The sequence below is a fragment of the Nasonia vitripennis genome, chromosome 2, assembly GCF_009193385.2.
Source record: "Nasonia vitripennis strain AsymCx chromosome 2, Nvit_psr_1.1, whole genome shotgun sequence".
Lineage (NCBI taxonomy): Eukaryota > Metazoa > Arthropoda > Insecta > Hymenoptera > Pteromalidae > Nasonia > Nasonia vitripennis.
In genome coordinates, this window is record NC_045758.1 from 21532213 (window position 1) to 21559436 (window position 27224).

The 27224-nt window shown below is 42.1% G+C and overlaps 1 protein-coding gene, 1 long non-coding RNA gene and 4 other non-coding genes across 10 annotated transcripts in view; 3 read left to right on the forward strand and 3 right to left on the reverse strand.

The window, feature by feature from the left end:
* The window catches only part of LOC100678183 (telomerase-binding protein EST1A), a 133414-nt gene that overhangs the window by 70902 nt on the left and 35288 nt on the right, over nucleotides 1-27224 (reverse strand). For all 5 annotated transcript variants that reach the window (XM_031924106.2, XM_031924104.2, XM_031924105.2 and 2 more), the window contains one exon: nucleotides 24241-24386. In XM_031924106.2, the coding sequence (XP_031779966.1) occupies nucleotides 24241-24386 (146 nt within the window). The remainder of the gene's footprint in view (nucleotides 1-24240; nucleotides 24387-27224) is intronic.
* On the reverse strand, nucleotides 2110-2182 carry TRNAA-AGC. The gene has a single exon. It is a non-coding gene; the product is annotated as a tRNA-Ala (tRNA).
* On the reverse strand, nucleotides 4431-4503 carry TRNAA-AGC. The gene has a single exon. It is a non-coding gene; the product is annotated as a tRNA-Ala (tRNA).
* TRNAA-AGC lies at nucleotides 4939-5011 on the forward strand. Its single transcript has one exon. It is a non-coding gene; the product is annotated as a tRNA-Ala (tRNA).
* On the forward strand, nucleotides 13597-13669 carry TRNAA-AGC. The gene has a single exon. It is a non-coding gene; the product is annotated as a tRNA-Ala (tRNA).
* LOC103316634 lies at nucleotides 19915-20399 on the forward strand. Its single transcript, XR_512485.3, has 2 exons — nucleotides 19915-20033; nucleotides 20109-20399. It is a non-coding gene; the product is annotated as an uncharacterized LOC103316634 (long non-coding RNA).

A 27224-nucleotide genomic window follows, 5' to 3' on the forward strand; every position in this document is an offset into this window, starting at 1 on the left:
AATGTCGATCTGCACAAGAAATTCGTACGTGGTAGATGATCAGAAAATGTGAATAGTGACGTTCTCGACACGTAAATAATTAAGGAATATTTAAAAAACAATTACGTAGAACTTATTGTTCCATTAAAATACTTGAAATCAATTATGAATCATACGCTGTTCGATTACTTCACACTGGTGTCAACGCCACCAAAAACAAACATCATACGCAAGGACAAAAGGTATTGCAAGTAACACTTGCCAGCACATAAGCGAATCCTAAGTAGTATCTGTCAAGGTACGGCGCGACGCTCTACTACTAGCCACTCGTCGGCAAGTGGAGAGGGCAGCGCTCGCAGCGAAGCAGTTGGGCGAGGCGCATTACCGCGAAGAGCAACAGCGGCAGCAGCTATATAAGAGACGGGTGCAATGCGCCCGAAGCGAGATGGCCTTGATGCGGGCTACCCGGCGAGGGCAAGGCCGACCGCCCGGGGACATTTTTCTGCAGTCATACTCGCACCTCGAGCGAGCCGAGAGAGCCAGCGTTTAGCTGATGCAGTAAGCGGCCGGGGGCGTTATCCGCTATGCAACGACTGACCGCCGGATATTGTTGCTTTTTGCCGGGGTCTAGGGAGGCTGCTCGCTGCTCGGCTATACGGCGTCCCCGCTTTTTCTCACAGGAAGTTTCGGTTTTTTTCTTCTTTTTTTTTGCGTGCTCTTCGACGGTGGGGATGGATAATTATTGCTAGCGATAGTATAATGTTTGACGTTTTTGAGAGACAGTTTCTTGGGAACGAGAAATTGTTTATTATATAAGTAAATACGGATGGAGTTTTTGCTGTTTTCTAAAGCAATAATCGAGACCCGTCGCTGCTGATTGTGGAAGTACGTCTCCGGAGTATCTTTTGTTCCAGAATCCAGATCGTCTGTGGTTGCGTAATTTACGCAATGCTTGTCAATTGATTGCGTTGCTTCAAATAACATATATGGACCGCTGCGTAAGCGACAAGCGTGATGTTTGTCCAGACACGAAGCCAATTCAGCAAAGTGAAGACACAATTTCGTGCAGAGAAAGCAAATAATTACGAGTATGGTATAGAGAGCGTGTATATAAAAGCGAAGAGATGAAAACTGCGAGAAACAACCCTTATTGCATTACGAGCGGAGTATAACTCGTTCGACCTGGCTATATCTCTCTCCCCCTCTCCCAGCGAGGCTTGAGAAAGAAGCGGATGCACGGAGGGAATACGGCGCTAGAAGGGCGTTCATCTTCGTGACGTTTTATAACGCTGCGCCATCGACCTCTGCCAGAGAAGAGCACACCGAGAGTATAAGAGCTATACAGGGAGATGCAGGATCTCGTCTTGTGTATCGTCCAGCGAAATTGCCGAGGAATCAAGAGGCGCGCGCTAGCTCCGGTCATTTAGTTGTGCAACTTACGACTCTCGCGAGAAGTCTATAGAACGGCTCGAGAAACGTCGGCGGCTGATAGAAGCTGCGAATTTTTCCTTCCGGCTCTGCGCAACTCCTCGCTTTCTTCTCGTTTCGAGCGATCTTCCTTCCCCCTTCCATCGGAGCTTTTCTTTTCATATTTTGCCGTCTCTAAAAGCTCGGAAGTCGTAATACCGCTTTTGTTTTCATTGACGCCGCTCGGCGCACGCGGACTTCCGAGAATTCAAGTGAAAATCTTGTTTGGTCTGGCGCCGACATCCTCGTCGGCGGTGTGATGATTATACGCGGACATGCCTGCGATGCCACTGCCGCGCACGCGGTATGCGGTATTTCGCAGAATCTCGCAGGCGCGATTCGTTCCATTAAGGTGCGCAGATTTTAATCGCCTGAGGAAGATTTGAATTACTCGCTGAGTTATTGGCACGATGGGAACGGCGCGTTCGGAACATTCTTGGCTTGTGCTCGAGCTGTTTCTTTTCGTAAACCGCTTCGAATGCGAATTGCGTCATTCGACAATAATAATTATGAAAAACTGTAGAAGAGCATTAGGTCTCCAAGACAAGCATTTTGTGTATTTTGGAAACCTGTCGTGCCGGAGTACTTTGAAGCATAAGGTACGTCAATCAAACAAAAAATATAAACGGAATGCGATTGTTTAAACAATGAGCCAAAAAAGTTTGGAGGCGCCGGGTATCGATCCCGGTACCTCTCGCATGCTAAGCGAGCGCTCTACCATCTGAGCTACGCCCCCTGTTGACATAAAGCACTTGATCTGGTTTTTTCAACGAGATCCAAGGACTACTTTTGGAGAGAGTGAAAGCGAGGTCTAAGAGCCGTGCGATGAGTTGAATGGCTCGAACGTTGTGTGCACTTGTGTAACACCGCTCGACTTCGAGCATATCGGTAAGAAAGTATTTTTTCAAGTTGGTAAGTACGTGTACCGACAGATGGTATTTAATAACAATCATGATGATGGCATATTGCTCGTTTTTATTTGCATTATGCTTTTTAAAAAACTGAGCGTGAAGTTCGATTTCTCCTATACTAATATGCAGAAATCCGATCCTCTAATAGTTAAACTTTGAAGCAAGCTGAGCGAAATATATAGAGCCAATCGAACCAATAGCGGATTCTCTTTCAGGAATGAAAATAAGGTATGCAAAGTTCGTTGTAAGGATTGTCATAAATGTAAAGGTTTTTATTAATGAACACATAAATTTATTGTCTTGTCTCACATATACACAAGATTAATAGAATATTAAAAAACTTCGGTCGAAACTTATTTGCTGCCAAACCCTGGCAGAAAAACATCTCATCTTCGTCGTATACATCTACAATCAACCAGAAGGCTTATTAAGGATACCAAGAATTGTACCCGTTTGAAAATTTTGCATGGCTGCATTTATAAACACTTTATCATTACATTCACAGCGCATCCCCACGCATTTTTTATGTACACAAGAGTAGTTGCAATCATTATAATTGCATAAACTATAAGCTACAAGAAAATAAATAACCATCATTTTCACATATCAATTTATATTATATTATGCAATAAGGAAAGAAAGGCAGTTAATTTCTAGCGCGATGGTGACGAGTACTAAGATCATCACCCGAATTAGAAATTGCCCTCCTCCTGGCACAAAGCATGTACAGTCATTTTTTCATTCATAGAGAGCGAATTTAAATTGGCATATTTTGATTGGTAGTTCATCCACTAACAAAGTTCAAATGTTCAAATTATCGAAAATTTAAATTATATAAGTAGCGAAGAAAGATATCTATTATCCCCCTGAGAGAGTAGAAGAGAGAGAGAGAGAGAGAGAGAGAGAGAGAGAGAGAGAGAGAGAGAGAGAGATAGAGAGAGAGAGAGAGAGAGAGAGAGAGAGAGAATAAGCCATTTAACCCTCACACTCGAAATATAGAAGAAACTTCCCATCCGCTTTAAATGCATGAAAAAGATCCTATTACATGCGCGTGTTTGAAACAAAATTTTGAACATTGTTGAACAATTTAAATTACTTAAAAAAACATACCTTGGCAAGCTAGTATTATTGATGCAATCAATAAAAGTACATATAATAATTGCATTTTCGCCGTTGAATTTAATTGGAACGAACTCAGCGTATTGAAGACTAATTATTTACTTGACTACAGCCGCGCTTTATAAGGTTAACTCATACAGCACTTATCAATAATAGATACTGAATTTGGGGACTCCCAGCTTTATTAATAAAAACTAAAATGAATAATTTTATCTTTAAGCTATACATTATGCATGATTGCATACAAGTATCGTACAACGCAGTAGATTTTCTTAAAAAATCAATAATAGATAGTAATATTGAAGTCCGGAATTTCGATCTTCATTCAGCAAGATGATTAATTTATTGATTGATTTTAAAATACGATTGATAATAAAGGATGACGCTCACACACATACTCATCTATATAAATATTTCAATTCCTAAATGATCCAAACTTATAAAACCTAGAACAAATGTTTCTATGATGTTTTAACAAATCTGAAAGTTTAAATGTTACTAAATTACTTCTAAGAGAAATCAACATAATGTTAACCAAAATGATTTAATCAATCATTATTAAATCATTCCTGAATAGACAATGAATCGGTGTCTGTATATAGGTTTATGTCTGCGTCAAAACCAAATTTGGAAAAAGTTGTCAACAACCCCGGACTCTACCAATAAGAATCGAGGCTTTTATACTAGTGACCAAAACTATTATTTTGTTTTCATTATTTGTTAACTAAACATACACTATAAGATAACTGAGGCCTTTTACAATACATTCTTACATAAATCAGAAACAAACGTCTGCATAAAAACGCATCCCTTCATCAAATCGAAATCAAATTAAAACAGTTAGTTTTTGCATCTATTTCAAGCCTGCAGTTTAGGCATTTCATAGTAGAGTATTGTGAGGATAAAAGCAAGAATTAAACTACTAATTAATCTTGGTAAACAATGGCAAAAGGTTGGAGGCGCCGGGTATCGATCCCGGTACCTCTCACATGCTAAGCGAGCGCTCTACCATCTGAGCTACGCCCCCGTTGTTAATAAACGCATTAAATCTGATTTTTGAATGACAAGTTTGATCTGCTTTGGATCTGAATGGATCAAAAGAAGTAGAACAGGTTCGGTGCCTGGAGCGGCCATGAGCGCTAGAGCATTCTGTACGACTCGTCATCTCTGATGCTTTCTAAAGATAGGCCAACTGTCACTTCTCTTTGAATCGATTAGATATTAGCTCGCATAACTCATATTTACTATTAGTAATAACAATAATATTTTTACAATATTACTTTAAAAAATATACGACTATCGAATCAGAGTTGGCAACGCGTACAATGCACTTCGCAGTGCGCGAACCCGTATACGCAATCAGGCCTCGCGCCTGCAACCTTTCACTTTCATCGAAAGTATAAGTCCCGCGTGGTCAATGAGTAACAATTGTGTTCGGTATCTGGCATATAATGTCCATACAGGGGGCGTAGCTCAGATGGTAGAGCGCTCGCTTAGCATGCGAGAGGTACCGGGATCGATACCCGGCGCCTCCAAACTCTTTTGATCAAGCAAATATTAATTGCAAATTTTTTTGCAAAGCACGTAACTTTATACTACTTTCGATCTTCATCAATCCCGTGAATAAGACACTTCTACAGTCGATGAGACGTCTCGAAATCAAAGTAAATCAAAGGGGGGCCTTTCTAGTAGAATGATTAAAATGAATGAGTTTTTTCCCCGATGATTTTATCAAACAGCAAGGAGCGCACTGGCAATATAAATAACGCACTGAGAGGTCTCCGCGAGAAGCTGTCACGGTAGATTACAATTATAAATCGAATGCAGGAAAAAATAAGAAAAAGAGAGAGTATTGTATTGTAATAGAAATAGTTGCGTCGTCGCGCGGATGGCATTTTAGAATCGCGGCAGTCGCCATGATTTTATTCATGGTTCAGCGAAAATCCCTTAAACAAAGGCTGACTCTCGATCAGCAAGGCTGTGAGAGGTCGACGTTTCTTCTGCTCCGTCAGAGATCCAGAAATCCATACTTTTTCCCCGCATAAATCCGCGCGTCTCTCAAACAACGAAAAGATCCCTCAGTTCCTCGAGGAGGAATCTCTCAGTCTCTCTCTCTCTCTCTCTCTCTCTCTCTCTCTCTCTCTCTCTCTCTCTCTCTCTTCTCTCTCTCTCCCGCATCTCCTCTATCGTCCCTCTCCTCCTCTCTATCCACTTTGTTTGGAATAATGCATGACGCCGCGATCGCTGCACGCGAGAATAGTTTATCGAGACGCGCGCTTAGGGATGTACGATCGGAAAACGATTCACGTAACGATAACACACACATACACTCGAGAGCCACTGCTGGCTTTTTCAAGCGGCGGCGACGGCGGCGTTGGCGAAAGCCCCGAGGCCAGGAAAAGGTACGAAAAAGAACGAGCGAGCTAGAGCCAGACATATCCGGCAAAAGAAAGACCGCGAGAAAGAGTCGCCTCTCGAAAAAGAAAGACGCCTGCGCGTGTGCGCTCAGAAGCACAGCAGAAAGAAGAAAGGATCAAAAACTGACATCGATCACGCGGCGGCGAGTGCGCTGCGTGCCTGCGGCTACTGTCTCTCTCGCTCCTTTTCAAAGAGACGGAGACGCGCTGCACCTATAGCTATACACAAAGCGAGCCTCCCTGTTAATGCCCTTTCCGGACCAATGATTCATCGCTGATCTCTCGTCGTCTGCGGCTGCTCGGCGACCTGCTCTCGGGCTTTTCCGAAGACGTGCATAAGTGCGCGAGCTCCGGATATGCGCATTATTAGCGGGCCTCACGCAGGTGCCACGGCACCGCCAGAGCGGAGCCCGCGAAATTGCGAGCTTATTCAAATTACACATCAGGCTGCCATGTGCCTGGCGCCTACGTCGCTGCCGACGCCGCGAAACTGGAATAAGGGAGGTATCGCATGCGCGTCTGAGTCAGACGCGGTAGCATCATCCTCCTTACCGCCTGCGGATTTTCTACTTATTTTGCGCGCCGCGTCACATGTGCGCACACCGGAGCCTATGGTAAAGCACGCTTTTTCTCAGTGAAGACGTGCACATCGCAGAACAGTCCGACGACGAGCATAGTGTGTCTCGCGGCAGAAATTGAGATGCAGCGCGTGCGTCAATCGACGCGAAATTCGGCGCACGGCCGCGAGCGATACGCGATAATGCCGCTCCGGCTTTTATTTTTCGCGCGGGGATTATTAATTTTTGCTAAATTAAATTGTAAGCCATTTTTCCACTGCACTCGCTGCGTAACGCGAAAATTATGAAATTACCTTGCAATCATGGGAAATTGCAGCCCTCTTAAGCTGTCTTCGTTTTCTTAAAAATCGTTCAATCTATTATTATCGTATACTGCAATTGATGGGAGTTAATGGCGAATACGTTTTAATAGAGTCGTTGACGGTGTGTATTCACTCGATACAGCGCACGCTATCCTCTTCTTTTGCAAAAATACACGCGCGAATACACGAAGAGAATAGTTTCTCAAGTTGAAAAAGCTTGCATGTACTCGGCGTATGAGAGCTTTTTAATCGAGCGCAAAATCTCGACGTCGATTTCAGTCACCTCGAGACAAAACGCGGCAAATTACATGCGCCCGTACGAGACGCACGTAAATGGATCGTTCAAGCGGGACGCTGATGCACGTACAAGTCGAAGGAAAATTAAAGGCCTTTATCGGGACATTACTGAGCAAGGAGAGAATTAACGAGGTGCAGCTTACGCACGCGCGCGCGCGCGGTCGCTCGTCTCATCTCGCGGCTCGAATAAAATCACTCACGCAGGCCCGATTGTGCGCCGCGCCCTCGAAGAAAAAGGGCTACATACAGCGCCGCGCGCAAGCCGTAATTTGCGCCGCTTAATTAAAATCGTCTCGGTAAAACGCGACGCCAGTGTGCGAGAGACTTTACGCTGATTGGTCGCATGTATGCGCGAGCTCGCCAAATAATGAATTATGCATATGATTATATCGCGAGCACCTTGCGCGATCCGATTGAAAATTATTTAGCTGCGACCGCACGACGCGAGAATGTTGGATTTCACACCTGCACCTGCGCGGGATATGTGCTGCCTGATTCAATTTGCCGCAAAACGGGAGAACGTTATCGAGGCGTGCGGGCTCGATTATGGAAATTTGCGCTCGTGTAATCCGCTTTGATCCGAGAGCTTCGAAAAGATATGGGAACTCGGGTAAAGATTTATCCTCTCTTGAAAAAGTGATGGCCTTTGTCGTGAAGCATTTAGTGCGTGAACGTGATTGGTCGTCATACGCGAAGTGCGGTTCGATCCTGATTCGAAGACTTAAGAACCGCGGACTAGTGTTAAACAGATTTTTATTTATTTACCAGATGAAAGATTTACAAAGTAAGTGTATAATAGTATATTGCCCGAGACGGAGATGAGTGCACAAATTTCACCCGAGGTAGAAATTGCCCTCCCCCCCCCCCTGTTGCACACTGTACTTTTTTTGACAAGTGCCGTAAAGACCCGTTTTCATGCATATAGAGTGAATGGTAAGTTGCGCATTTTGAGTCGTAAACCACTCTCTTTCAAAAAATATCAATATTTTTCAAAAATTTTCAAAAATTTTCAAAAATTTGATTATTTTTGAGTGTTTTTGAGTGTTTATGAGTAGCGGGAAATATTTTTCTTAACACGTGCATGAAAAAGACTCGTTTCCATGCCTCTAAAGTGAATGGCAAGCTGCTCATTTCGAGCGTGCGGGAGTGAATCATTCCCTCCCGCTACTCATAAACACTCAAAAATAATCCAATTTTTGAAAATTTTTGAAAAATATTCATATTTTTTTAAAGAGAGTGGTTTACGACTTAAAATGCGCAACTTACCTGTTACCTGTTTGCAAAACTGGTTACAAAACTGAAGCCTATAATTTAACTTAAACTATGATATATACATCAAAATGTTAACAATTTTAGCATAAATAGTTACAGTATTGATACATTCATTGATCAACAATTGGTTCCTTTCTAGTTTTTTATACTTCTTTTTTCAGAGAATTTATCTATGTTTAAAACTTTAAATTTATTTTGTAGCGCATTAAACGTTGTAATTGCTTTAATGTAGCTATTTTTGTCGCTAATTCTCCTATTAATTGTGGGATTAATAATACTTTTATTCCTAGCGACACTATCAGATGCTAAGTATTTATCTTTAAGATCACAGTAATGGAGTCTAGAAGCTTCGAAAGTAAACAGTTGTCCTATACGTTTAATGGATTATCTTGCACTACAAACTTGTTGTTGTTAATGATTTTTAGGCTTTTCATTTGTAATTTTCGAACTTGGTCTCTACTATTTCGATGTATGATCGATGAAATCGATGTTCGATTTATAATTATTTTAGTTTTTGTTTTAATATTATTTTTCACTTGACTTTCATAAAACTAGAATGATCTATCCGCTCGAAATATAAATCTACTACCGAGCAATCGGCTTGAGATTTAAATAATAAAAAAATTGTTAACAATAAAAATAAAAATTATTTAAACTCTATAGAAAAAAAAACAAAAATGAATCGCTTTAAAATATAGTATACCTTTTACATCTTTTTTATAGTAGTAACCTAATGCAGTAAAATGCTCCAATCTTCGATTTAATTCTTATGTTACAGAATTAAAAAAAAGTGAAAAAAAAATTGAAAAAGAAGTGTTAGCTAAAGCCGAGAAATAAAATAAAATAAGGCAATACCTAAAAACTAACGTTTCTTTCTTTGACCAGAGTTAGCACTCGCCTCGACCCAGTATGCATTAGCAGCCTCTAGACCGAATCTTTTCACGAAATCCAGCACCACAGAATCATTGGTCCAGCCATACCCTTGTCCTTGTCCTTTCGACTGTTCAATATTCATACTGTCTCGGGTTCATTTGCCGCCCACGTGCGAAAGCATCAGAACGTGCGAAAACGGCCGCGTCTTTTCTGCGCGTTCTCATCTATATACATCCCAGCTGAGCCTCCAACTCGAAATACACACAGAGACAGATCTGCTCGCGCCGTTATTGACTCAGGGGACCTCGTGATTCGCGCCTCTCGCATCGCAAACAAAGGGTACCTTCAGCCGAGGTAATCTCTCTCCCCCCCCCTCTCTCTCCCTCACTCACTCTCTCTCCTCCGGTTCGACGGCAAAAATTAAGAGCGATACAGAGAGAAGCGTGCAAAGAATCGGGACAAATAGTCCCAATACGCTATAAGCGAGCCCCGTGTTTGTTTAGCGTCGATTAACAGTCGCAAGAGAGACGGACAAGCACCCCGTGCAGCAACCTTCTCGCTGTTACCAAGAAAGCGTCGCGTGCGCAGGAAGAGAGAAGGAAAGAACGATAGAGCACTGTAGAGCAGCGCTGGAGAGAGAGTGAGAGAGAGAGAGAGAGAGAGAGAGAGAGAGAGAGAGAGAGAGAGAGAAGAAAGCGGGAGGAGAGAAAAGTTAATATAAATGGCCCTCGCCGAGCCCGCTAATTAGCGACTCTAAAGCGCACGAGAGCGTAAGAATTTACTGAGCGCCGCTGCACACACGCAGCCAGTGTTAGAGGGGCTCGCTCGCTCGCGCACGCGGGAAGGAGAAAAAAGCCACGCTCCGCGAGGTTTTCATTGCGTGCATTAATTACTTTACGATGCGAGCCTGGCCTTTTATACGCGATTGCAGGGGTAATAAAGTTCTGCTGCGCGAGCGAGCTAGCCGGCTTTTATATCTAAGCCGAGATATTCCCCCGTCAATCTTCGCGTCTTCAGTGTATAAATAAGATGGCCGACCGATAGACGCGCACTCTATGCTCTATCCGATGCAGCTCGGTCTAAAGGGCTTGGGCTTGCTTTATGAAGATTAGGAGGCTTAGTGGATCGATGATGCATTTGCCTCTTGCCGCGGGCGAGTGCAGTTTCGTATAATTGCCGCGCTCTTTTCTTCTCTCTATAGCCGACCTGATGCAGTTTAGTCCGTTTTAGGAGTCACGCGCGCAGACGGAATCGATGATTGAGTGGCTGAGTGCACTGCGAGGATCATGTAGATACGTAAATCCTTTGAGGGATCAGAAGGATGTCTAGGCCATCGGCTAAAATAATGAGCAGATGAGAAATCAATCCAGTGATAACGGACTACGATGAGGAGCAAGTGTCGTTGACTGTACCTGCACTCTTGTCGGCCAACAGCAGCAGATAGATCAGGGCTCATAAATCAGATCGATCGATTCTCCAGCGTTAGTACCACACCATCTGGTCATTTATCTCAGTGCAAAACTAAGCTCATACTTCTTAATGCCGAGCACGAAGAGTTGGTTATTATTGATTGACCGGGCAATCAGTAAAATGCACTAGTGTAACGTTTCCTAAAGGTTCCTGATTAACAACTGCCCTCGGATTCTACTGCCGGTATTGGTCTAATGAAGTCGTCTTGTGGCTACGTGATTATTTTTATTATAATGAGACACAATTATGCAGAAGTGATTTCAATTATCTTTCAGAAGTCGGAACAAAAAGGAATAGCGAGAAGATCCAACCGTTATTCACTCTGGGAAAAAGATAAATCGTGCGATGGTCATTGGGAATGTCAGCACGTGGATATTACTTCAAACGCTCTATGCACTTATGCAAATCAATTCTTTGGAATCTCTCTGCACCACACATTAAGAGAGTAACGCGACCAACGCATGGAGTTGTCTTATGGGTGATCACAAATAGCAGGCTATCCGTGCGGTACTGAGACTCGGATGAAAATTGCATCTTCAATCAAGCATCGGCATTTGTGCAAGATTCGGTCACACTTATGTGCTTCCTTAAGTAATTTACAGCGGTAGACGAGACTTGACAGGTAAAGACTCATTGCTAATGGTTACTGTTATTGAATTCTAGTATAGACGGATTGCAGTGTCGGTCGCAATCAATGAAGCACGCTCATATACCTAGATGTTGATAGAGTACGAGAAGTCGCTTGTACTAACCATTCATATCGTCAAGCTAATTGTAAAGCATTGCGGTTAGCCCAATAAGATTGTGTTTATAAATTTCATGTATAACATTATACTAATGGGTCAAAGGAAGCAATTTCCGACAATAGCTCATGAATGATCTCAAATATCCAAGCTTATAAAACTTAAGGATGCACCAAAGCACAGAACTTCTTCAAAGTAAACCATTAAAGTTCTTCCTAAGCATTTTCACTCAAGTCTACACGCACAGTGTATTACACGAATGTCCGGCTAAATGAATTCTCAGACACATCCATATGCCCGGCTCTCCAATCATCATCATCATCATTATCATCATCATCATCGCCGTCTTGGCCGACATCATGACCGCCATCATCATCATCAACATCGACCCTCCAGGGCCCGAGAACCAACACGGGCAGTTGCACGCGCGTGCAGCGTATTGAATACACACGTCGACGCGTCGGCCCTATCGCGCGGGTCGCGGGAGTACACGCACATAGATCATGAGCGCTATAGCTATATAGACTTGAGAGAAGGAAAGACAGCAAAGGCTCATCTTCTGGGCGCAGACTCGCGATCGCGCGGCCGAGACAGTTCTCTGCCCGCGGATAGGATATAGTAACCGGATCGCGTTACAGAAATTGCCAATTACCCGTAACATGCAATTTCGATGGCTCGCTGTTGCTCTCCTATCGTATTAATCTGGCGCGCAGGATGTGTGTGCGCGCGCGTAAAGGGGGAAACGCGGCGGCTGCGCTGTGTTGTGCGGCACCCGCATGCGTATGCGCTGTGTACACGAAGTGGACCGCAATAGCTTGCGCGCCCTGTACGAGACTGCGCGGACTGCATAACATGACACCTGGGACACCTCGCGTATACGTCGCATCGCTATGCGCCGGTGCCCCGGGAGGCAAGGGTTCGCCAACGCGACGACGAGGTGTTGGCGTATACACTCGATGGGTTTGGCTCGATTTATGAGGGGCTTTCTGCACGCTGATTGAAAATTTTCCGACCGGGTGGTAGAATGTACTTTGCGAGTCGTTGATTGAAATTTGGAAAATTGATGGCGTTTTGATAACGATGTTTATCGTTAATTTGCTGTATGTTTTCAAGACAGAGTACGTAAATAGTGAAAATGCACATAAACATCGTATAGATTTAAGCGCGTACATTGTAAATCGCACCTCTTATTAGTATATTCAACCCAATTAGTTCCGCTTGAGAAAATCAAACTGCATCATATATTTACATTTATCTGCTTCATCGTTATATCACTATAATTAACAACCTTGGAATAACAAAATATCGTATATTATAGTCTTCAACGCCTATACGAAGAATTATTAAAATCATTATATAAAATTATTGTACGAAGTTATTTGATCAAATCTCGTTATATTTTCTGATGTAAACATTTTATCGTAATTTACGAGTTTCATGAGTAAATAGATGGAACCCTTTGATTAAACATTCGATGCTTATCAATTCCTTCTATTGCGCTTTGTTAGTACAGAGGGCAAACTTTCAAGGCAGTAAAAGCATTAGCAAGCAAAGCTCGCTCGCTAAGCTGCTTAGTATATATTTAGAGCTTGAAGTCAAAGCCAATACGATAGTCAACACTGCTATGCGCTAATCTTTCACGCAAATCGAATAAGGATTTAAGAAGAGGCAAATCCCCAGTGTTACAAAGTAAAACATATCATCATTATGACAGCTTATTATTGAATAAACGCAAGATCTTTATAATTTTCCGCTTGTTCTTTTCAACATGACGATGTACATTTTAAAAGAAACTCATGTATTCATTGTACATACATGCTTAACTAAATTAAGTCTGCATATATTATGTGATATTTTTAGAAATTAAGTACAAAGGTCTGAATAAGATATTTCATCTTAACAGAGCTTAAATATTAAAATAAGATAACATCAAAACATTTCCAACTATGATTATGTAAAACTTTTGCACTATAATACCTTGATCAAGATATTTTAAAGAAAACACTTTTATCAAACGAGCCGATTATTTATCAGTTCTCTCATACGTTACTAGATAGCGCTCGCACTGGTTGTAAGTTGAACAAACTTAAATGTATACTTTTACTTTCTCCGTAATAAGTCCTTGGTACCCATTGAAAAAAAATGGACCAAACGCATCTCACGCAAGAGGGGGCGTAGCTCAGATGGTAGAGCGCTCGCTTAGCATGCGAGAGGTACCGGGATCGATACCCGGCGCCTCCAAACGTTTTATTAAACTTTATAAAGTTTTTTATCTTTAACTTTTCTGGGTCTCCATATTTAATACTGTCTATGGATTCTTAAAGCATAGATCTGTATGCTTTTTATAAGATTACTAAGCCTCTATTAGCGTGCAAACTGCGCGCCAATGAAATTTTTTGATAACGCTCTGAATTGGCCTATGTTTGGTTTCAATTCGACACTTTTCTTCCTTTTATAGATGGAAATACGTTAATATCACATAAATTGTAATATAATGTACTACACACTGTAATCGAATATGTATAACTTGTTCTGACAACATAACGTTATTCTTAACTAATTTAATATCAATATATAAAAAGCTGGTATAAAATTACTTACATACAAACCAAGTAATGGGCGTTGTTATGTGTGTACATACCTGCAAAAAAGAAACATTTATTAAAATTGAGAAGAATATGTAAAATATTAAAAATCATATTAATTCGAAAGTGCATGATAGTAAATTAATATAAATGCTAATATTAACATCAATCTCTGCAGGGGTTGAAAAAACTTGAAAAATCATTGCAACAAGAAAAAATTTTCATTTCTCATAAACTTTAGAAACTAAAACCCGATAAATGAAAGGTCATATCGTCGCATTTTTCCCTCAATATGTGAGCAGCCTATAGCAAATAACAAAGAAGATAAGCTTGAAGAGTAATCGAGAGCAAAAGGCAGACGTCTCTTTGAGCGTGCTGCAATCTGACTTTGTTATTAATGCACCGATAAGATTGACGAGCATTACGCAAAATACAAGGCTTGTCAGACGCCATGCTTCATTCATCCTCGACATGTTACGAATGAACGCTGACCTAGGGATACACGAACTCTTCTTGGCTAATGTTACAGCCCAAGCGTAAGCAACGCTACAGCGCAGGTGACTAAATGACAAATTGACCGACCGTTCAAGCAGCTCTCATCGTGCGATCTGCGCCTGCATCCGCCTACCACGTCGACCAGCCTACCCACACTACAGTGTCCTACTCTATTTGTACATTTTCACCCCCGCTAAATTCTTTTCGCTTATGTGACAAAGCCAGAACCTAAGACTTCACGACCACAATAAGAAGTTACAGAATCGTGTATTTCAAGTTTTAACCATTAACTAAACATGCGCAGTCAACTGAAGACTTGTCGCAAAATACTAATATAATTAATTTCATACATTAGATGAAAAGAAGTTAATAAACTTCTTATACATCTGTGGCTGATTTGCCAATAGGAAACGTACAGCATATTCGTCTTAACGTCATCGAAGGCGCGACCTCTCATCGTAGCTGCAGCCACAGGAATCTGCGCAAGAAACTGGCAAGACATCGCTTTTTGAGCTGGCCTTGCCAAGGCTAGTATATTCTCAGAATTGCACGCACGCGCATATGCCCAGCCATAAACTTATAGCCACTTGCCATCGCTTCTTCTCCTTTAGATGTAAAATAAGTACAAGAAGCCAGCCTGACTCTTTCTCTGTCTATCTACTCTTCTCCACTTCTATTTATCGCCTGGAATGTGACGTGTCACGTACGAAGTGCATTTTCATACACGTACACTAGAGCGTAGTCAGTGGTTGATTTTTCAAATGAGCAATTAGCACAATAAAAGACTCTTCCAGATATTGAAAATATCAAATTAGTAGTGTTAAAAAAAGCACTCGGGGAGTTAAAGCTTGTAAAGGTGAATAATAACCTTAACCAGTGTCTCATCTGTTGCCACTCTTCTTGATTATATTCCACAATTTTTAAGTACTTAATTGGAAAAAGTATGGATAAGCTTTTCGTGATTTATCTATCGGGCCGACGACGAGATACTTAATTATATTTTACCAAAGGCTTCTTACACCTATATGCTAATTACGCGTATAATTGAATGTTAATGCGAAGCTGTTAGGCTGCGGGAATTCCCATGTTTTGGCGAGTAAGGCAGAGCTTATTGAGGAAGTAATAAAGAAACTTAGTTTAGACACCGTATGGGTTAGCAAGATTCTGGAAAACATAATTAATTAACGTGTTAAATCGTGGCTACTTGTCATACTTTTAATTTTATAGACCATAACACATTATAGCATAACAGATCCAGAGCTTGAAAATTTACAAGTTTGAAAAATTAAAATTATTTCAAAATTAATGATCGCATACATATCGTATGAGACAAGTCAGTTGATATTTGTTTGTATTATAAAAATGTGTGCTTTAATCCAACACATCATAAACAAGATCTTGAGTAATATATTCATTTATTTCTTACAAAAAGGCTTAACAGAAGACAGATTTTATATCATGCTGTTATATACATACATATTCTGCGCCCATATTGTAATGAGGAAAATGAAAAAGGATGTTAAATCACAGCCCACGCATGTAAGTACAAATCAAAATTAGGGGCAAATTGGACTTGCAACAGATTTTTGATACAAAAAAATGATTTTTACCATTTCTTTTTTAGTATAGGAGTAAGGAAATGAGCATATAATTCTTATCGACTCAACTACTCGAGTCATACCACAGCAAAAAAAATAATGTATATGAAAAGAAAGGAATTGCCAGTTCTTGAGTTTCAACACATGCCTCTACCAACGCAATACAATAAACAGCGCGTTTATCAGATCTAACAACGCTTAGACCTATCAAAGAAGTTCTCTGCAGTCTCCAATCTGTAGTGGTATAAACATTATAGCGTTCATGCGCGACCGGAGGTGTAAGTCCGTCATTTGGCTCAATGCCAGAGATCAAGACGATATTTACAATCGCTTCACGTGCCGAGATTCTGATCTTGTTCTGTCTTCGTCGCATTATTTATACGAAAACTACACTGGTATTTCAAATGCAATCGACTGCAGCCTGCAAGACATCTTCCAAGAGAATTATATCTTGCTGATCTCCTTATTGAATGAAAATATTCTATTAATCAGTCGATTAGACAGTAAAACTAGTTCATATTTAAAATTGATTTATATGTGCAATTAAAAGAAGTTTCAAAAAGAGAAGTTCACCCACAGGGGCATTTAATAAATCCAATATGCATACAAAGTATCCTCTATTTTCTTACAAGCTGGTTTTGATTAGGTTATTAAACGACTTTACGGCGAGTAAGTGTAGCGCGTAATATTTTCAAATGATCACCCTCCGATGTCCATCGCTTCACAACAACCCATCATCACATAAGCGCAAATGAGCAACTTCGCTTCTGGGGATGCGGAAAATACGTTGTGAAAACCACTTAACATGTCCACGTAAAATCACCTCGAAGAAAAAAGTAACGCGTCTATCGATCTGAGTAAGCGCAGTTTACGTAGGGCCCATGGAACGATCTCACTCCACGCCACTGCCTATGGAGGTACGCGTAATCCACAAATTACAGAGCGCCTGCAAATCACTTAAAGAGCGCCCGAGGTACGAGCGCATACCCACGCATGTGCGACCGTTCGGTAGCTCTAGGAAGAGAAGAGACGACGACACTGCTACGGTCAGGTCTCAAGGGTAGTTATAAGGCCGAGGCTAATGTCCCTAATGTCTATCATCGAGGATCATCTGCATTTCGCGACGCCCTTGGTCACGCGCTTACTTTACCAACTGAGGCAAGCGGATGCGAAATTGATAGGCTCATGCGCGCGACAAAGTTCGAATAATCATACGACTTGCAAGCGAGTTAGCGAGCTTTCACCTTTGAGGATGCTTTTTTTAAATATAACTCTCATTGCGTAATCTTCAAATAATTCCAAATAAAATGTAAAATCGAGAAAAGTCCGAGGCATCGTGAGAGTTCACATCTTTCTCCCGTGAGAGACAGAGATAGAGAGGAAGAGAGGGGTCCATAGGCTTGCTATTTATAGGAAGCAGGTTGTACGACTTGTCGTATACACGTTATGCGCGGAGGGCCGCACGACTGGATACTGCGGCGCTGCTGCTGTTATAAGCGTCATAATTGCGCAAACACGCCGATACCGATATGCACACGGCGAAGCGCCTAGGCCACCGCGCTCTATACTGATGTACCTGCATCCGATTCTCGCTTTGGCAAAAAAGCATCCCGCCGTCCGACTGCTACAAATGTTCGCTATTAGTTGCAACCGTACGCGAAACATCATTTTGCTAAATGCGCTGGAATAATAACGGGGATATACTTGATACTTGATTATTCCTATTCCTCCGAGAGAGCGCTGTTGCGCCGTCCTGTTGTCGCGTCTTTTCTTTTGTTCACCCGGCGCGTACGCGCTTTTTCCGCGCGCGGACTGATGATAATTACGACTTGATATCTGCGCTGTTCCTTATCGATGCTGGGAACAGAATGCGCCCCAGGCTGGACGGCTTGATAGAGAAATAGGTGTAAAAAGCTTCGGGAGATTTTATAGATACAAAGATTGCGGGAAGTTTTACATGGGCTATAGATACACGGGAGATAGGAGTGTTCTATGTGAGCTGCTAAGTGCGTTCTTTTTGCGGCGGTGAAAAAAGGTGTCGAGTAATGTCTACTTGGCTGTACCGACGACCGATCAATTTACGCGGTGAAAAAGTTTTTCAATAATGCGTTGAACGATTTTGCATATCCTCGAATAACCCTCGCTTCGAGTCTTGCTTCGCACATTACAAGCATAAAGATGACTCGTATCACCGTGGATCGTTAAAAATACCAACCCTATCCGTTACGACTCAATGAAACAGATGAAGCTATTCTGGCACGCGTCTCAATCAATATCAAGTAATCAAAGCCCATCGCAGAAAATCGATCCTCGATCGATCATGAAACGCGCTTCCCCTGCCCGCCATGTGGTCTTCTCTCGGATGCTATAAAACGCCTATAAATCAAATTTCCAGGAAGCAAAGTGTAAGAATAAGAAGGAGGTGCGAGCGAGAGATTCATCATCGATACTTCCGAGCTAAACACAGTTCAACCCTAATCTGCGCTGTAATCCTAACTCATCTGCAGAAACATGTTTCGTCATAATCCCAGCTACAAGAGCTTCCGAGTATACTCCGGTCGACCTAAGTTCTGTATTTTATTCCATTTTTTTTTTTTTTACTAATAACAACTGGATGAAGAGAGTAATGATCACAGCATGAACGGCTCAAGCAGGCCTACTAATGCAACTTTCAAGAAGTGGCACTTGGCGCACAAATTCTGATAAGGGAAATCGAAAAGTTCAAGCAGTGCACGAAAGGCCAGTTCGAATCTTTTTTGTTTTACGGATACCCATAAGCCTGGCATCTTTTTTCCCAGCGTTGCATCCTACTCGACACTTACGAAAACTACCGGTTACCCAGGTGCATCTCAGTTGCTTCACAGTTCACTGAAAGCCCCCACGGAGGGCAAAAAAGTTGATCGTATTCTGAAATCAGTCGTACCCAAACAAAAACAAGCCGCCGATCTCAGAACGGGGAAAAAGGTAAAGGTAAGCGAGGGTTGATGAGGCGCGTCGAGGCAAGGGCGGTGATTACGCAAACGACCGGGCAGATGTTTGCCCGCGCGCGCGCACGCGCTGCCGAACCGTTCGCGCAAGCTGTAATCGGTAACGGCGCCAGGATTTCGCCTTGGCTCTGTTTCTCCTCTCGCGACTCCTGCTGCTGCTGAGGGTATATGTAATGTGCTCGAAGAGGCGGAAGGAAGCAAGAGGCAAAGAGAGAAGTCCACCCGATATGCTGTGCCGTAGCCGCTGAGGCTCGTTTAGCCGCGCGCGCGCAGTAGAAACCCACGGAATGCCGCGGCTGTGAAGAGGAAGGCGTCGCCGCCGCCGCCGAACGAGACGCAGATTATCTTTCTTGGCTGAGGAAACCGTGAAAAAACCGATCGCTACGCGCCAGCCTGAATGCTCCTTGGCTCGGATCACTGACTCCCGACGACGCTATACAATACCACAGTGCTGCAGGCTTCATGAGAGGGGGAGATTAAGCTTTGATCAGAGCTTTTTAGCGAGGATTTATTTGAATTTTTGAGGCTTAGGGGTGACTGCGGGAAAATTCGAAGAGAGCGAATTCGGATATGCTTGCAAGAATGTTTTAGGAATGATTATGTATATAATACAAACATCAAAAACTGTACGCTGTTTGTGTAATCTATTCCCATATACGTCGTACGAGATTGCGAAAATACTCTTACAAGTCATCACCTTTGTTATCATTTGTGCAACGGTATTTTATTTTCGATTAACGAAGCTGGGAATCCCCGAATTCAATAACTATCTACTATTGATAAGTGTTCTTCATACCACTTAACTATATAAAGCTCATCGTTCTGCGAAATGAATGGCCAGTCTTCAATTTGCCGAGTTCGTTTGAAGTAAATTCAAAGTTCAAAATGAAATTATTATACGCGCTTTTATTGATTGCATCGACCATACTAGCTTGCCGAGGTGCGTTAAAATTATATTGATATAGGTACATTTAATTAAATATGTATAGTTGATAGTTATTCATTTCAATTGTAGCTTACGGTATGTGCAATTACAACGATTGCAGTTACCTTTGTGTATATAAAAAATGTGTGGGAAGGCGCTGTGTATGCGATCAACTAGCTACAATAACTCATCTTCAGAGTGATTTTACAAAAGATATCATTAATTCGCACTTCGGTTAATTGGGGATTTACGAGATAAATGAGTTTTATTGCATCGATTGAAACGGAATAAGTAGTGCTATATATTAATCTTGTGCGTCTGAATTAATATAACTAGAAATTTATGTATATGTATTCGTCAATAAAAATTCTTAAAACGAAATATATGCATGATTTATATTTACCTTATTTTAAGAGAGTCCGCTGTAAATCGTATTACTTTCGTTGCTCTATCTCTTTGTAATTGTAGATAAATTATGAAAATTAAATGACTTCATAAAAATAGCAGAAAAATGCAAGTGAGCAATATTCCGCAAAAAAGTACGGTATCGTAACAATCGAATTCCAAAGTAAACAGAATTCGCAGGCGCAAGTCGGTGAACCGCAGGGCCGGCGTTAAACCTGATGAAGTCTAGAAAGCAGACAGAGTGGAGCATGTGCAGCATCGACCGCAGATGGCTTATTGCTGGCCAATTGCCACCGGCGTTTATGAATTCAATTACTCGAGCCCGTTCGATTCGCACTCGCTGTTCGCGATACGCACGTAGCCTACAGCTGCGAACAGCATAGCAGTACAGTACTGTCAACCGACCTATTCGACTTTTTGACGACCGTCAGTTCCTGATTGAACATAGTTTCACGCAGAGTTTATTTGCGCTATTTGGGTCAAAGGAAAAACAAACGGGATTTTTGCACTGAAAGTTTTGAAGATCAGCAAATGTCATTATATACTTGAAAAAATGAACTTGTCAAGCCAATTACGTCCTCACGTGTTCGAACAGCAAAAGTAAGCAGACATCGCGACGGATGGCGTTAATAATGAATTATGCATTCAGATCACACGCTTGACTAAATGAATAATAGATGCGCGTACGCACGTGTAGATCACAAGCCACGAATTTCCATATAAAACAGCACAGTAGCGCCGCACGAGACCTTAGCGAAAGAAAAAAAAATAAACAACGATCCGAAAAAAGTATCCAAGAATCTAACTACCCCGCGCGACATGTTCACCACGCGAGAATGGCATCTCGTCGACGTATATAGCCTCTTGCGGACAGATTGGAAGATAGCCAAGAGGCTATCGACTCGGGGCTATCATCGTGCGTAAATCAATAAGGAGGCGCCTAGAATATCTCTCCCTTCGCGAAGATCGGCACCAGCGAGGCGCGTCGAAGTGGCGCGCGGCACCGCCAGCCCTTTCGATTACACACGCACGCAGCGACTCGCTAATTGCCAGGCGGCGCGATAAAATTCGCGCTGCATCAGACCAGTTTTCTCGCGCGGATACACCCGCCGTATAATAACGCGTCGTGACTTTTTTGGTGGAGGGCCTGCTCGTGGCTTTGATGGCCGCTGCAACTCTCTCTCTCTCTCTCTCTCTCTCTCTCTCTCTCTCTCTCTCTCTCTCTCTCTCTCTCTCTCTCCCCCGAGGGTAAAATTGAGGCCGTGAGTACAGGACGTCGCTGCCAGTCCGAAATAGAATCGCATCGAGTGCGCCCAGCGTCGAGGTAGCGTATTTACAAGGCGGAAGTGCGCGCGGTAGCTTTGATTGAATAATTGAAATGTAGTTTGCAAAAGGGCTTCGGAGGAATGAATACGCGCGGGGTTCTCTGAAAGCGTAACGGTACAGCTGCTCGTGATTTTGACTTTCGCGGAGGTTAAAAAGTAATCATGCTAATGGAGTTTTACTTATTTTGTCGCTAAAACATGACGAAATATAAGGCTTACGACATCGAATGATTTTCTTATGCTTATTATAAATTTACGAATAACTGGTCACTTTGAAGAATAATGCAAGTTAGGACGAAATGAGTTATGTTAATATTTCTATGAAAGCCTTAGAATATTCTTCAATTTTATTCAACAGATGCTAAAACTACCTTGCATCCGCAGATCCTTCGCGCTAATAAATCTTTTGTCGATATTTACGAATTTAAGACCACTTTTATGCCTCCCCTGTCTCATGAAAAATTAAGGATCTAGTCTCTCACTCCCAAGAAGCATAAAACATGAAAGTTTTACGACTTCTCTAAAATTGGGTTCTGGGTCATTCGAGTATATCCAATAAGGCTGAGATTCGTTTAGTACCAGCAAGTCGAGCCACTATTCTGCTAATTTATTAGACTTTTCGACTAATCCCCTTTAACGAGAAATGAATCCGCTGCGCCCAACTAATGATTTGCAGACCTAATACATTTTTAAGAATCTTTTGAAATCCTTCTTTATTGAGATGCTCTCAAGGTAAGCAAGCCTTATTTTGTACATCTCTTTGCGAAGATTGGTTAGGTTTCAGTAAGCTTTAAAATGTTTTATTTTAAAAAATGTGTAAACAAGTATGTTGGCTTGAAGTTTTTTTAATTATTTTTAATATTAACTATAGTTTATATATTTTACAATCTATCCATGAGAAGTGTATCTATCAACCAAAGTGAGAGTTGATGATTCCTTGGTTCACCTTATTTTTTTGGTTTTGCGCTATGAATCTCGTGTCACATACGCATCTGGTTCCTTGGCATTTCTTGTACTGGCAGAATGGACTGCAATCGTTGAAATTACAACTTCCATACGCTGTAAGTACAAATGTTTTTATTAATATTTTTATCACCTGTAAAAACTTGTACTTGATATTGCATTGTCGTACTTTATTTTTAATACAAAACAGTATGAATCAACATAAATGTGTCTTACATAGAAGTTAAAATTATGGTTTCATGAAAATCTTAATAAATTGAAGTTGAAAATTTTTAAACTAAAATATACAAAGCTCTCTCCACTTACCTTGCGCAATCATCATGCAGGCGATGAGAAGCAAAAAGTATAAGGATTTCATTTTTGTTTTAGTTGTCGCTCGTACTTGACAGTTCGATAGCTGCGAATCGAATGATGCTTAGCGTTAACACTCGCCACTATTTAAACTCTGCAATGAAGGCTACCAGTTTTGCAAAGCATATGCGGGATTCCCAGATGACAGTAAATAGACGAACCACACACAGCTATTTCTCAAAGGGGGCTTCCCGTTTATCAGCACACATGATTGCTTTTATTTTAACATCACGCTGCTGTTCTCATGCGCGAAGTCATCCTTGTGTAGAATATACGCTCGTGCTACTTGAGAACAATCAAATTTGAGGAAAAATATTTGCTCACGTATATACGACGTAGGCATAAGCTGTTTGCTATAGCAGTTTAAAAATATACTACAGATAAGAATGAGCGTCGCCGTCGTTCTTGTTCGACTTTTTTATTTACATTTCTAATTTATCCTCATCGCAACTGATGATTCACGCCTTGACCACTATATGTTTTCTTTGAATCCACCGTTGTGTTTAGATATCGATTTTCTGATATTCTCATAAATTATGATAAAAAATCATATCATGTGAGTACAACTGTACTAACATTATTTTTTGATAACGCGTGCGCAACTATCAATAGACAATAATTTCACTTTTAAAACTTTACAGTTTTTCACGTATTGCCTATAGCCTAAAGTTCCCATCTTCTATAAGAAAATCTAATTTCCCTTCGGCGCTCCGCAGTGTCCGAGATTTATTTAAGCACTCAAGGCAAAAATTCAATTACGAAAGTTGGGTCCGCAGGAAGCCGCGAAATTGAATCGAAGGGCAATCGCGGTAATCTGCCTCGTGGCTGGGCTTGATTTGCAGGCGCCGCCTTTTTCTCCTTCAGGGAGCAGTAAAAACACTCGTCGCCGTCGCAACAATAAAACCTTCGTGCGGCAGGGCCGAAAGTCGCGGAGCAACATTAAATAAGGAAAGGCCGCAGGGCGACGAGCCAATCCAATCTGGAGTAACGGGGGTAGCGCGCGCTTACGACTTTGCGGCGGCAACAACCTCCAAGTCTCGTTGTAGGAGTCACTGTACGGCCGGTGTCTTATCTCGGCCGGATTTATCGAGACTTATCAGGAGCTTCCTACGTGTCGCGCCAGGATAGGCGGGTTTCTTTTTTGCTCTATTTAACGGAGGTACTCGATTTTTCCTTACCTTTCAGCTGCGTCGTCTCAATAGCGAACATGTTCAGGGCCAACAGCTGCTGCAGACGCGTACCCGGAAGCGGCAAGGGCGAGTGGTGTAGAAGCGTGCGGAACTCGCGCAGCATTTGAATGGCAGCTTCTTGGAACGTCTCCATTCTGCAACAAGAATAGATTCGTTTGGATATTAAAAGAGCACATGGCATGTACTTGAACGTATTGAATTGAATAAATTTATTCGCAGCGGGCCGAGTAATAACATATCTGATATATGAAAGGGACAGCAGTGGTAGTACTTGGCGATGGTTTGAGATTCATTTTCATATATTACTCAGAATATGGGGATACACAAAAATTACTTTGACAAATGCATATAGTTTACCTACTCACACGGTGAACCCACATCCATAACAGAGCTTTTAATCTATATTCTGTATAGGTATTTAACTCACAACTTATAAGTTCTCTTATGTGTTTCGTTTACCACACATCGCAAAACTGTCGCTATGATTAATGTCAGTATGTATAAGTTTTAGCATCTTGCGAATTTCATCAAAAGATAAATCAAACTCTGCCACCAGAATATTTGATAGACATTTTTGTGCAAATTACATTGTCTTAAAAAATATCGTTGTACTATGGTTTAACTTTTATAGTGTAGAAATCGTGAGCAGTATGTAATGGGAAAAAAATCAAGTTTAAATGTAAAAGCTAATGATCAATCAATCAAGTTTAAATGTTAAAGAAAAATTAAAAGTTAGCGAGCAAAACTGTTCGGAGATCTTATTGCCGGTACAGTAAAACACAAACGTATATTAAGAGTGAAGTTTATTTTTACTGAAGTTATACTTGAATATTTTTTATCACATATTTTTAAGCGTTTAAATTTTTTTTTTCAATATTAAAATATTGTTGCGCAAATACATTCGAATTCATGGACATTAAATAAAGGACTATTGCATGAAATACAATTTCAGTTTCAAAACCGATCAACGCGTGATCTTCCAAAAATAGAAAACGATTCAAGATAACTTCAATCAAGCGGGCAAGTTTCACTGATCAAGATTCACTAGTACAGCGACCAAGCAAAGCAGGCGCCATAAGACCTAGTATCACGCAGAGCGGCCTCGAATAAACGCAGTAATGCATTTCACTAAATAAATCCATTAACTCCAACGAATAGCATATCTTTTTCTTGGGCTCGCCGACGTTCGAAGAGCGATTGCCTCTCTCTCTCTTTCTCTCTCTCTCTCTCTCTCTCTCTCTCTCTCTCTCTCTCTCTCTCTCGCACTCTCGCTTCTTCCTCGTGCTCTCCTCTCGCTTGTAAGCATAGAAGCCGCTGCTCTACGCACACAACAAGAACGTGACTGCGTTCCCTTGTTTCGCATTTTATTATAGAGGAGCCAGTGGAACGAGACGAGAAAACCGAGTCACCTGCCACGCGCGGGGACAGGCTCCGCTCTGCCGCGGCGAAAATGGAATGTCGCCGATGGAAAATGTATATCGAGAGGAGCAGCAGTAGCCGACGCATCTTCAAGAGCTGCAGCAGCTCGAGTGACTCGTTGAATCAACAGATTGAAGCCGCAGAGGAGGAAGAGAGGCGCGCGTTATATTCCAAGAGCTGTATGCAGGTGTGACTAGGCGCGTTATCCATGCGGAAGTTCGATTATCGAGGAGTTACAACGACCGACTCCTTACAGCCTGTTGCGACGTGGCGAGTGCAAGCCGCGCCGCGTACACGTGTCGAATGAGCCTTGACGAAACGTGAGAAGGGACACGCCGCGCGCTCGGTATTAATGTTAATATACAGCGGCTTGCGCGTGTGTAATGGAATCAATTACATGGGAGCTCGATGACAGCGCTCGATTGCATCCATCAATTTGTCAATCCTTACGACAAAATATGTCCGCTCCTCGACGATTAATTGGACTCGGAATTCTCATTCAAACGCCTCGATAAGATACAATGGATTTGTTAACCTCCTTCCAATTCGGAGCATACTTACTAGCTTCAGGTGCGAGAGAGCGCCTGAAGCTTATAAATCGCAGCTGGGGACGTTAGCTAATCTTCGATCTCGAACATTTTAGCCGACTGCCTCTAAAAATCCGATAGTGAACTCGAACCATTTGCTTATAGCCCCATCGCTTCGTTTCATTGACGGAATTGCGGGCATCCATACACGCCAGTAGCATAAAACCGAAGTACACAAGCAAACGCTCGCAACATATTGCGCCATTCGACTAGTTTATTAGCGATTGAAGCACTTGCATCTGTCACTCTCTCGGAGTCCAAGTCAAAAGAGGGAGAGCAAAAAAAGGAAGGAACTCCGCGGAGAGCGTTTTTCCGCTCGACCGAAGCGACGCGATAAATTCCAAGGGCCGCCGGGGCGCCCGGTAAATGAGTCTTCAGGATTTCTCCTAACGAGCGTAAGAAGTCTAAATGCGCCGGGAGGTGCGTGGCGTCGTTAAGAATCACCCGTAATCAGTCCGGGCAGAGCCGCGGAAAGTGCACTCAATAAACGATCTCCAGTCTCGCTCATGGAAGAGGCGTCAATCGCGCTTTTCCGCGCGCGCGCGCTATGCTCTCGCTCTTTCTCTCTCGTGCAGTTTGCTAATAAAGGCAAGAAGAAGCGGCGCTTGCGGAATTGCGAAAAAAGCGCGTCCTCCCTGACGCCCCGCGCGGTAAAAACAGGTTCGCCGCTGCGACCAGATGTAACGCAATCTAAGCAATGGCAATAATAACAGTGGAGGAAAACAAATTTGTTACTTATGGAGTGGTAAAAGTTTGAATTCCTGCGAAACAGGAAACTATTTGCGCGACGTACTTACAAGCGAATTAGACATTTTTATCGAGGAATGTTGCGCGCCGAGTCGTTTGACGCCGCGCGCGATTGATTTTTCCCGCGCGACATGCTAGATGCTTGTCGTTTGATTCTGTTTGTTTTTTCATTGGAATTATTATACGTCAGGTTCAAATTGGCGATATTATGAAATTCTC